At 52.5% G+C, this 11390-nt stretch overlaps 3 protein-coding genes across 3 annotated transcripts; 2 read left to right on the forward strand and 1 right to left on the reverse strand.

The window, feature by feature from the left end:
• The first annotated feature begins 119 nt into the window (after window positions 1-119).
• Window positions 120-1557, forward strand: ASPGLDRAFT_44139 (putative erythromycin esterase). Its single transcript, XM_022545962.1, has one exon. The coding sequence runs from the start codon at window positions 162-164 to the stop codon at window positions 1509-1511; it is 1350 nt and encodes a 449-aa protein (XP_022403050.1). The 5' UTR covers window positions 120-161; the 3' UTR covers window positions 1512-1557.
• A 316-nt stretch (window positions 1558-1873) lies between these two features.
• On the forward strand, window positions 1874-4063 carry ASPGLDRAFT_44141 (uncharacterized protein). Its single transcript, XM_022545963.1, has one exon. The coding sequence runs from the start codon at window positions 2024-2026 to the stop codon at window positions 3890-3892; it is 1869 nt and encodes a 622-aa protein (XP_022403051.1). The 5' UTR covers window positions 1874-2023; the 3' UTR covers window positions 3893-4063.
• Window positions 4064-4628: 565 nt separating this feature from the next.
• Window positions 4629-11138, reverse strand: ASPGLDRAFT_44143 (DNA-binding ATPase). The gene is made up of 4 exons (XM_022545964.1): window positions 10705-11138; window positions 10622-10639; window positions 5168-10555; window positions 4629-5114 (listed from the first exon to the last, which is right to left on the reverse strand). The coding sequence occupies exons 1-4, from the start codon at window positions 10713-10715 to the stop codon at window positions 4805-4807; spliced, it is 5727 nt and encodes a 1908-aa protein (XP_022403052.1). The 5' UTR covers window positions 10716-11138; the 3' UTR covers window positions 4629-4804.
• Between the last annotated feature and the right edge of the window lie 252 nt (window positions 11139-11390).

An 11390-nucleotide genomic window follows, 5' to 3' on the forward strand; every position in this document is an offset into this window, starting at 1 on the left:
CTCCGGGGGCGATTGGCGCGATTGACGGATGCGTGATCTCATTGTTTTTACGGCGATATAATGCCCGTACCTACGTCCCCACCTACTCATTTTCATTTTATAATAGTCAATCAATGCCCCTCCCCTTCCGCTTATCCAGACTCTCTACATTCACCACAAGCATGGCCCAACTCCAGCAACTTTTTACTGCATCTGCGAAGCCACTACCCGCCATCAGTGATCCCGGCTTCGCATCTCATTTCGATGATTTTGCAAAGTACAAGGTTCTTTTACTAGGCGACGGCAGCCACGGCACATCGGAATTCTACTCCGCGCGCGCGGAAATCACAAAACGCCTCATCTCCCAACACGGCTACACAATGGTCGCCGTGGAAGCCGACTGGCCCGACGCCGAAGCCGTCGACCGCTACGTCCGCCAACGACCCGGTCCCAAAGCAGGCGTCGGCGGCCATACAACAGACTACGAGCCGTTCAACCGCTTCCCGACGTGGATGTGGCGAAACCGCGAGATGCAAGATCTATGTGAGTGGATGCGGGATCGGAACTCGAAGTTGCCGGCTAGCCAGAAGGCGGGGTTTTATGGGCTGGATTTGTATAGTATGGGGGCGTCGATAAGGGCTGTGATTGATTATTTGGATCATGTTGATCCGCAGGCGGGGAAGGATGCGCGGAGTCGGTATGGGTGTTTGCAGCCGTGGGTTGATGATCCGACGGCGTATGGACTGGCTTCGTTACGCGGGTTGCAGAATTGCGAGGGGCAGGTTATGACGATGTTGAGGGAGATTATTGAGAGACGGGTGCAGTATGCGAGGGAGAGTGCGGAGCGGGATGGCGATGAGTTTCATAGCGGCGAGCAGAATGCGTATCTTGTGCGTGATGCGGAGCGGTATTATAAGGCTATGTATTATAGCTCCGCGACTAGCTGGACGTTGCGCGATACGCATATGTTTGATACACTGCGTCGGCTGTTCCAACATAATCCCACGGGCAAGGCGATTGTCTGGGCGCACAACTCGCACGTCGGCGACGCACGATATACATCCATGGGATCACGCCGCAACGAGCTGAACATCGGGCAGTTATGCCGTGAGAACTTCGGCCGCGAGCATGTTGCCATTCTAGGCTGCGGGACACACACTGGTACCGTCGCCGCCGCGCACGAATGGGACGACGACATGGAAGTCATGGACGTGCGACCCTCCCGCAATGACTCCTGGGAAATGCTCGCGCATCAAACCGGTATCCCCAGCTTCGTTCTTGATCTTAGGGAAGACAAGATCGACCCCGCGCTGAGGGAGGCGATGGAGGCAGAGACGTTACGGTTAGAGAGGTTTATTGGGGTGATTTATCGGCCGGATACAGAGCGGATTTCGCATTATTCGCAGGCGTTTTTGCAGAATCAGTTTGATGCGTTTGTGTGGTTTGATCGGACGCAGGCGGTGCGCGAATTGGAGAGGATTCAGCCGGCGACGCCGTTGGGGAAGGGAGAGACATATCCGTTTGGTCTTTAGGCTTTAGCTGCCACATTACCCATAGAATTCAAGACTGTCATATCCCCTCATTTCTCGTAGGAGTTGAAGTCATAGTTAATGCCCTAACTAGTTAGTTACTTACTTACTTGGTGTAGCTGACATCACCGCTCACCGCCTACCGTGTTCAGGGTTTGTTTATACTCGCCTCCCTTTTCGGTCTCCCACAACACAGTGAATCACTCCCCTCTACTCTGTACAGTACACCACAAGAAGAGTTTTCTGCTTAATATCCAATATGGCGGTCCGCCGTTCTGCCCGCTTACGCGCCAGGTCTTCCGAGGTGAGTAATCAGGAATATCACACTCCCACCATGTCATAGACTCGTTGACCTTCTCTTGCTTGTGACATTCAACATCCTCTATCTTTACTGATCGCGTCTCCTTATTCTACAGGAACCTGAGCCTCAGCCTGAAGCACCTCAAAACAACGAAAACAACAACACGAACACGAACACCACCACCACCACCAACGAGACGAAACTACCCCCCGTCATGGAACACGACGAACCTCAACCCACTGAACCCACCGTCCAAAAGACGCCAGTTCGCAACTCTACCATGAACAAAACACCAAACAAAACTCCCAAATCCGAAAAGAAACCCACGGAAAACAAAACCCCCACGAGCACCGCCGCCACGCGTCCCCCAATGGGCGAAATGCATCCAAGCAAGGTGCACCAAAGCACCGCCAAAAAGGTCGACTCCGGATTAATCCTTGGCTTCAACCCGGTCAAGAAAGACGCGAATGGAAAGGTTGTCAAGGATACTGTTGGTGAGAATACACCTACCAAAGCCAAGGCGAAGGGTTCCCCGGCTAGCCAGTACGGCACGCCCGGATTCGAGTTCAAGTTTGGGTGCCAGGAGTCGGAGCTTAGTGGTGAGGCGAAGAAGCTGATGGAGAGTGTGAGGGAGGATGTGGCGAGGATCAAGGCGCAGATGATCCAGGACAAGCAGTCGCAGGAGAAATCTGAAGACAACACGCGTGAGAGTGATAGGAGGATCGCGCAGCCGAAGGGCAGAGCGACTCGGTTTAGTAATGCTCACATGGCCGAGTTTAAGAAGATGGATTCTATTGCTGGTCATCCTTCTGCATTCAGAGCTGCGCCAGGTCGGTTTAAGCCGGTGGATGCTACTCAGACGCTGAAAAGGACCAAGTCCAAGGCGCGTCTTGATGAGCCTGAGAGTCAGAACAACTCGCCGTCCAAGGCTACGCCGTCGAAAGCTACGCCTGTCAGGCATTCGCCGGCTCCTGTGGCTGGTGCCAAGCGCGTCAAGCATGACAAGACTGATGATGCTTCTACTCGTCGCCCGTCCAAGGAGAGTGATGCCCTGGCTACTACTGCACCGGCCGCTGCGCCCGCCACCACTCCCAGACGCACGATCGATCCTTTGCGGCGCCGTACCGCAGTCCGCAGCTCTTTGTTGACCCCCACCAGATCCTCGATGGCTCGTGCGTCATCTGCTAGCGTCAAGCCGCCCAAGAAGCCATCGATGATCCCGGCACCGACGCAGTCTCCCGTCAGCAAACCTATGGCTGCCCCGCGCACTCCCCAGACCGAGTTCAACCCGCGCCTCAAGACCAACCTTCCCAGCTTTGCCAATCTCAAGTCGATCCTCCGTCGTCGTGAGCCTTTGTTCTCGAAAGACCCCGCCAAGATCGCTGCTGGAACGCACTCTGCGGCGCCGGACTTTACTCCTGATCTCCTGTTCAACGGTGTCCACGGTGGGGATGAAAAGGACGATGTCGCGCAGACGCCTTCGCCCAGGAAACGCGTCGGTTTCTCGCCCAGCGTCAAATCTCCCAACGACCTGCCTCCCGCGTCGCCATCCCCATCTAAGCTTCCGACATCCACACGTCCCGCTTCGGACATCACCTACCCCACCCTGCCAGCCTTAACCCCAGAAAAGGCCACCACTTCAAACCCTGGAACGCCCTCAATCCGGCCCGTCCGCCCCTCAACCGTCACCGAAGACGAGTCCCTGATGCCAGAAGTCCCGGGCGTGATGCACGGCATCAACAACAAAAAGCGTCACCGCGTGGAACCCGACGAGGCAGAGGCAAACACCGAGAACGTCCCTCCCGCCGAATCAACCACAAACATAAACACATCCGACGAACGCAGCGCAAAGCGCGTCAAATCCAACACACCTGTCAAGCGCCATGAACCCCCGACACCTAGCCCTGTCAAGGTCCGTACCGGTACGCCGTTGCGCTCTGCGGGTAAGGTTAGCCGTCCCAGCGGCACTCCTGGAGGTATGAGCCGTACTGGCACTGCTACTGGTACACCTGGTAGCGTCCAGAAGAATCGGTTTATGACGAGTAGTCGGTTGAATATGTTGGCGCAGCCGAAGCATCGTTGATTCGATACTCATGATTGCATTTATGGAGTTGCACATAGATTTTAACACATTTCTGAGACGCGTTGGTCATCTCACACCACAGTCAGTCGGCAAATTTGGTTGAACTGGTTGTGTTTTCTTGTATCTATCACCATTTCGTTTCTTTTTTTTTTTTTTTTTTTTTCCTTTTTTCTTCTCACATTCTTCTTTTGAAACTACAGGCGCTTGGATGGATCATATCGTCCGATATGCGGGATGATGGCGTTTTTCTTTCCCTTTTCTCACCTTTTTCCACTCGAATTTTCCTGTTTTATGTTTTGTTCTTGTCCGTTCTTGGATGTCGGTCCTCGATCGTCTACTGTCAATCGAGTCGAGTCGGCATTGAAATCATGATAACCACTTGTGCATGTCAGAGTATGATGAATTGAATTGGGGTTTTTTATTGAATCATTGAATGGATGATTTTGACATAAGTTCTATTTGTTGGCTATTTTGGCACATGGCTACACCAACACCAACACCAAATCCAACTTAATCAGACCAAAGAAGAGTAAATGAAAGGAAGTAGAATACATTCCATTCCATTCAGAACTCTCGAACCCATCGAAAACTAACCAACCCAAACAATCTTCGTAGAATCTGGAATCCTATGTACAAAATAGGAAGGAAAAGAAAAAGGAGTAAAAATACACTGTGATAAAGCAAAAAAAAGCATCGCAAAGGCATACATTCATTTCATCTCCATCTCTTGTCTTTTTTTTTTTTTTTTTTTTTGGTAGTTCTGTTCCCCTGCCCTCGCTCACCACTCGGGGCTGTATTAGAATTAGCTCAATTCGTTTCATAAACATCATTTCTTTTTTCTTCCTCTATTTCCCATCCATTCCTCTCAACTCAAACACCTCGCTCAACCCATCCACTCACTCGAAGAGTAGGTCACCCCTTCATACTCGCCAAAAACGAATCCAAATTATACTCCTCCTGGTACTGCCTCTCATCCCACAACTCGCCCAAATCATCCAACCACCCCTTCTTCCCCTTCTCTTTAACCTCGCCGTCAATATCAACCATGTCGACTTCGTTGCCTGCCGCTGTGGTGGTTGTGTCTGCGGAGGGCTTCTCGGCGTGGTCGGCTGTTTCGCCGAGGTTGAAGAGGTCGAGGAGTTGGTCTGTGTCCATGGAGCCGAGGCCGGCGTTTTGTTGATTGACGACTGTGGAGGCGACGTCGATTTTGAAGCGTTGTAAACTGTTATTATTGTTAGTTTGGGATTTAATGATCGGAGGGGGGAAAGGGCGTACTTCAAAATCTTCTCCTCGAGGGTACCACGAGTAATCAACCGGTAGACATTGACGACCTTCTTCTGACCGATACGATGCGCACGGTCCATGGCCTGGATATCCTTCTGCGGATTCCAATCATGTTCCACAAAAATCACCGTATCAGCGCCCGTCAGGTTCAATCCCAGTCCACCAACGCTCGTCGTCAACAGCAGCACATCGTAACTAGGATCCGAGTTGAACTTGTTCACGATGTCCTGGCGCTTCGTGGCCTCGACACTACCGTCCAAACGGAGGTATTGCACGGATGGGAGGAGTTTGCGGAAGACTTCGCTCTGCACTATGTCCAGCATTTCTTTCATCTGGCAGAAGACGAGAGCGCGGTGCGGGCTGACGTAGCTGGCGCCGGTGCTGAGTTCGCCTTCTGTGGGTGGGTTGATGCCGATGCCGCAGTCGGTAAGTAAATCACGGAGGGCAGCGAGTTTGGGGGCGTGGGAGACGTCGCGGATTTGGGATTGTTTCTTGTTGAGGTAGGTTTGGACTTCGTTGTATTGCTTGTGGCCTTCTTTGACGACTAGAGCGGGAGAGTTGCAGAGACGGCGCATGTACTGCAGGGCTTGGAAGATGTGTTCCTTGTCGTTCTTTTCAGAGCTGCCGACCTTTTGCTGGAGTTCCCTTTGTTCTTTCTTTGTGAAGTCTTCGAAGAGTCTCTTTTGGAGTTCACTGGGGTCGCAGTAGTAGTTCTGGATGATCTTGGGAGGTAGATCGTTCAGGACTTCCTCCTTCAGACGACGGAGTAAGAACGGAAGGACTTGCTTGTGGAGGGCTTCGATTGCCAGCGCTCCAGCCTCTTGTTCCTTGGAGGACGATTTGCTGAAACGACTGGCAGAAATAGGCTTCGCGAACCGCTCCAAGAAGACCTTCTCGGTTCCCAAGAACCCAGGCATCAGGAAATCGAACAGCGACCACAATTCCAAGACATTGTTCTGGATCGGAGTTCCGGAAAGAACCAAACGGTGGTTGCTCGTAAGACGCTTCAGCGCCAACGTAACCTTCGCCTTGGGATTTTTGATCAAGTGACCCTCATCCAGAACACAGTAGTTCCAGGTAATCGGATTGAGCACGTCGTTGTCATTCCGGCAGATATCGTAAGAAGTCACAACGACGTCCGATTTTGCGAGTTCGCCTTGCAGTCTCGAGCGTTCCGCGGGAGGTCCAACGTAAGCCACACAGTTAAGGAACGGAGCGTATTGCTTAACCTCCTGCTGCCAGTGACCAGACAGCGACGGAGGACAAATAATCAAAGATGGCAACTTCCTAGCATCATTTGCTTGTGTGCGTTCGAATTCCTCGGCTCTCATGTGGTGATCACTAGCGACGATACAAATGGTCTGCAGAGTCTTGCCAAGACCCATGTCGTCACACAGAATACCGTGGAGGTTGTACCGGTTGAGGAACGCGAGCCAGTTGACACCTTCTTGCTGGTAGGGTCTGAGTTCTGCTTTGATCGCGACAGGGACCTTGAATTCCTCCACCTTCCGGACATCCAGCATCTGTGCCATGAACTTTCTTTCCCGATCACGTCCCTTGAGCATTTCTTCAGAGAAACCTGGGGGGTCGGGGATACCCGCTTCGAGAGGAACGAGCTTGACCAGCGTTGCGAACGATGTTGTAGCCAGCAATCTCACATCATTATCGGAATCGCTCATCCTTCCGAGAACAGGGACAACAAGGAAAATAACATAAGGCAGGATTCCATCTTCCATGACATGGATAAGGTGATAGATGCATTCTACCACTCCTTGTCGGTGGTGTACATCGAACGCATTGTTGATAGATGGAAGAACCTTCTCAACCAACATCGTCATACCGTCGACGTTCATGACACTGCACGCCGTGGCGAAGCACTTGGCAGCAGCATACCGAATAACCGACAATTCACATTGCAGCGCTTTGACAACGATGGGCAGAAGTTCGATAACCCACGGGTAAAGACCAGTATCAAACTTGGGCAGCAGAGCACGAAGAGTAGACAACCCATCGACAACCTCCTGACCAAGTTCGTTCTCCGGATCGCGGATGTTCTGCGGAAATTCCCCAGAAAGAGAATCTCTCAACGGCCGTTCGATCAAAGATGCAAGATTCGGAACCTTCTCCAGAAGTGCAGGACCAAAGTTGACAGTAAGTTGTTCGAGGGCTTCCTTTGCACCTCTGCGCATGACCCTGGCTTCCTTGGCCTCTCTTTCGAACTTGGCTGCATCGGGGTGGTCGCGTCGGTCTTCTTCCTTGCGGAGGGATAGAATGGATTTCTCGAGGTGTGCGTGGTGGTGGAATTCGGGGGTTTCGGAAGTGTCGACGCAGCAGTATTTGACCAAGTTTCCGATGACCTTGTCGACTGGTCCGCGCTTTGCGGCCATTGTATAGTGTTCGACCAGGGATGCGACCGCGGTGGCGGAGCGCTGCTGTAATTCGGCATTTTCTTCCTTCTTCACGCTATCCATCATGCCCTTAATGATATGACCAGGCTTCTTGGGGATATCGCGAAGTGCAACCAGCGCGCCCGCACCCGCAGCCCGGATACGCAGGTCTCTCCGTTCTCTGATCTCCCTGGCCTCGTTGATAGCGGACTCCGTGGTTGCGCGAGTGTCGTTCAAAACCTGGAGAGCCGTAATGCGCTGCGCAGGGGCCAAGCCCTTCTTCAATCGTTCAAATTCAGGGCCGATAACCCGCTCCGCATCAGCCAAAGAGAAAGCACTCGGGCCGGCTTCGGTATCGCCCTGAACGATCACCGCCAGAACAGGCAATTTCGATGACGGAACATGAGCATGGTCTCTGAACGCACTGAGAAGCGAGTGACATTGAGCGCGCGCCACATGAAGGTAGCATGCGACATCACTGTACCACGCCGGGCGATCTCCCTCGACAATCGGGCGGACACGCTCGCATATCGATTCGGTGTACTTGCTGCTCGGTCCCATGAATCGCGCATACTCCTCCACAACCATGGCTGCTGAGAGCTGCGAGGTAGAAGCGGAATTATCCAGGCCTTCTATGACCGGCTGCCACAGACTGAAGAGCTGAGACTTATCCCAGAAGAACAACAGCTCGCCAAGAGCCTTGGAAGCATAGATTTTGGACCGCAGCATCGTATCCGCACCGACCAAGTCGATATCACCCTGCAGCATATGACCATCAACATTGTGGGCTGAAGACGTTGGAGGTGGCGGGGGTGCGTCTTTCTTTTCGAGTTTGCGTTTGCGTCCTTTGCCTGGTTCGGAAGTTGTGTTGTTCGAGCTTGGAGACGATTTGGCGGGAGCGGCAGCACTCATTGGGTAAGGCAAGCCGGAGGGTTTGATGAAGAGCGAGGCGTTCATGGGAATGGGGTATCGAGGAACACCAAATGGTCCCATGGTTAATGTGACGAGGGGCTGAATGCTACTCGACAGCTCTGTCTCTGACTTGAAGCATCCACGGGTTTCAAGGGCCTTGAGCAATTCCGACCAGACCTGGAGAGATTGCTTTAGAACACCCTCGTTGCGCTCGACCAGCAAGTTCTGGAATACCAGGCGGAGTGCCTTGCCGTCTACCCAGTCATTTGTGCCCTCACCTTCCAGCTGCAAGAATGTCATGAGGGCTCGGAGAACAGCGGAACGGACGCTGGTAATCGTGTGGCGGAGGAAGGGATATAGACGGGGAACCAGTTTGCCAAAGGAAGATTCTGGGTTGTCGGCTGCATTTGCTTTCATGGCGTCAAGGACTTCACGGAATGTGCAGAGCTTCGCCAGGAGATCCATCACGGAACCTGTACTGGCGCTAAGATCGTCCTGCAAATTCGAAAGACAGTCCCAGACGATGTTCATCAACAATCCTAGCGAACTTGTGCGGGAGGTGACGAATTCCTCCGCCATCGGGACGAGGGTTGCTGCACTGACGGCACGCACATCGTCATCATAATCGCCCAGTCCTTTCATAACCGCTTGCAAAATGCCATCCATAAGATTGGAATCCTTCACGAGCAGGTCTTTGCGGACGGCCACCAAGTACCTGAGACCAATCATTCCACCGTGGCAGACTTCCCAGATGGGACGTTCGAGGCCCACATCGGTTTGCATAATGATCCGGTACAAGCATTGGTAAACAGCGACGACGGATCGCGGGGGTAATTGGGACAAAAGCGCACCCAGCGTTTGACCAACGGTTTCCCGAATTGGAGCGACGACGTTGTCCGAAATGTAGTCACCAAAGCGGTCGAGCATAAGAACGCAAAGAAGGCGACATGCCAAATCATCCAGCCACTTCCGATTCAGAATATCGTTCTCAACTCGGCTCTTGCCCTGAAAACGCCCGGCACCAGCTCCTTGGACTCGAACAACCTCTCTGAGACCCACAGCTGCACCATGACGGACCTCCCAATTCGGATCAAAGATATCCATCATGAGGAAATCGCACATATGCTCAAACGGCCATCCAACCGGGGTACCCTCCTCTACCAATTCCGGCTCCAATAGAGGCTTCTCCGGTGTTTCGACCCCTTTGAACTCCGTGACGATCTTCGAGTCGTCGTCATCGCCACTTCGATCGAGCGAGAAGTAGTCGGGTTTGGTGTCGCCATTCTTCTCCTCCCCGTTGCTTTCGGACTTGATCGGATGGGGTGTCGACACTGTCGGGGTAGGGGCACTATCTGATGGCTTCCGGGACGACGAAATGTCAACCACACGGACTTTGTTGGCTCCCAATTTGGCACTCTGCTTGTTCTTCCGTTTGAGTTGGTTCAGCTGCCGTTTACTCAGACCGGGCTCTTCACCGTTGGCAGCTTCACTGGGCGATGCGACGGCGCTCTGCAGACTGTTGTCTCTATGGAGGGTAGGGACAGAGGTATCAATCTTGGGAGTCAATGCTGGCTTGTTGACAAGATCATTATCGTCAATCAGGTCCTCCTCGATATACTCGCCCGCGAGTCCCAAACGGGAGGTGAGTGTCTTCTTTTGATGCTGTAACCGCGTTGCCGGATCCATGGACGCCAATGACCACTCGTACTCCTTGCCCGCGCTGCCCAGTAACCGGTGGCCGTATCTGAGAATCGAAGTAAGATCCAACCGTTCTAACCGAAACAACCCATCATCTGTAGGCGACTGATCTTCTGACTTGATCTCAACCTCGTCCACATCCTCATCCACCTTTTTGATCTCCTGGCCGTCGTCTTGGTTAGGGTCGAAGACCTCTGCGTTGGAGACAATCAGGCCGATAGCCTTGGCGGAAGCTGTCCGGGTGTCCCATGACTTGGATCTGAGATATGGCAGGATCCGTCCTAGAAGGTTGAAGAGCTCATCTGGGTGCTGTTTCTGGACATCGGCCAGTTGCTGGGCGGCTGTGTTGCGAATAACCGGCGTGCTGCCAGTCTCGAGTAATCTGTGATCATGTGATTAGTTAACGTTTATTGACTGGCAGTCGCACGGGTTGGCGACGGATACTCACGTGACGAGACGATCGAGTCTAAACGAAAATGGGTTAGCGCGACGTAACGGCAGAACGGGATTGGACGGGCGGAAAAGCCATACCTGGAAGTCATGGTCGTCACTGCGAGTCAAGCATAAAAAACAACAAATAATATTACAGGCACAAAAAGCAACGGGGTATCAACCAGAAAATAAAAAAGACACGAAAAGAACAAAAAAAAAGGCGAAGAGAAAAGTGCCTCCAAACGACCGTCGACAGTCAAGTCAAAGGGATTAAGTAAGAGACACTAAAGCAGTAGGAGGTAAGCGTATGTATGGTATGAAAGTATGTATACCGGGGATGTTACACCCACGACGCAGCCATCGGAAACGGGGGAGGAAGGAATAAAATAAAATAAGACAAATCAATCAAATCCCCAGATAAGCAATGATAACACGGGAGTAAAATACCACCGTGGAATCACGCAGAGAGCGGGCAGGGATAAGTGTAATAGGGAAACCGGCTAAGAGACGCGCGCGCAGGTCAACAACGACTGATGCTCCGTTCGAGGTCACGCCGCCGGGTTTATATCATTGGGGCCTGTGTCGGCGCCATGTTTGGGCCCTGTGCGCTAGTCTGGAAGGGGTAAGGTGTGACCCACGCCCCGTAAAGGTTTTCCTACGGCACGTGACTATCCCTGCCCGCCGTGATCGACGAAATTATGCCACCTCTCTTATTCATGAAGAAGTAGTTAGTTAATGAGAGTACTCTATATACAGAGTAGAGTATTATTCTTCTTCACTATTTA

This window comes from Aspergillus glaucus (assembly GCF_001890805.1).
Source record: "Aspergillus glaucus CBS 516.65 unplaced genomic scaffold ASPGLscaffold_5, whole genome shotgun sequence".
Classification (NCBI taxonomy): Eukaryota; Fungi; Ascomycota; class Eurotiomycetes; order Eurotiales; family Aspergillaceae; genus Aspergillus; species Aspergillus glaucus.

What these genes read in the sequence shown, in the direction of transcription:
- ASPGLDRAFT_44139 (XM_022545962.1), top strand. Translation starts at nt 162, where the DNA reads ATGGCCCAACTCCAGCAACTTTTTACTGCATCTGCGAAGCCACTACCC.
- ASPGLDRAFT_44141 (XM_022545963.1), top strand. Translation starts at nt 2,024, where the DNA reads ATGGAACACGACGAACCTCAACCCACTGAACCCACCGTCCAAAAGACG.
- ASPGLDRAFT_44143 (XM_022545964.1), bottom strand. An exon ending in CTCGAGGAGAAGATTTTGAA is followed by an intron (nt 5,115 to 5,167) that starts GTACGCCCTTTC and finishes CAATAATAACAG; the next exon opens with TTTACAACGCTTCAAAATCG.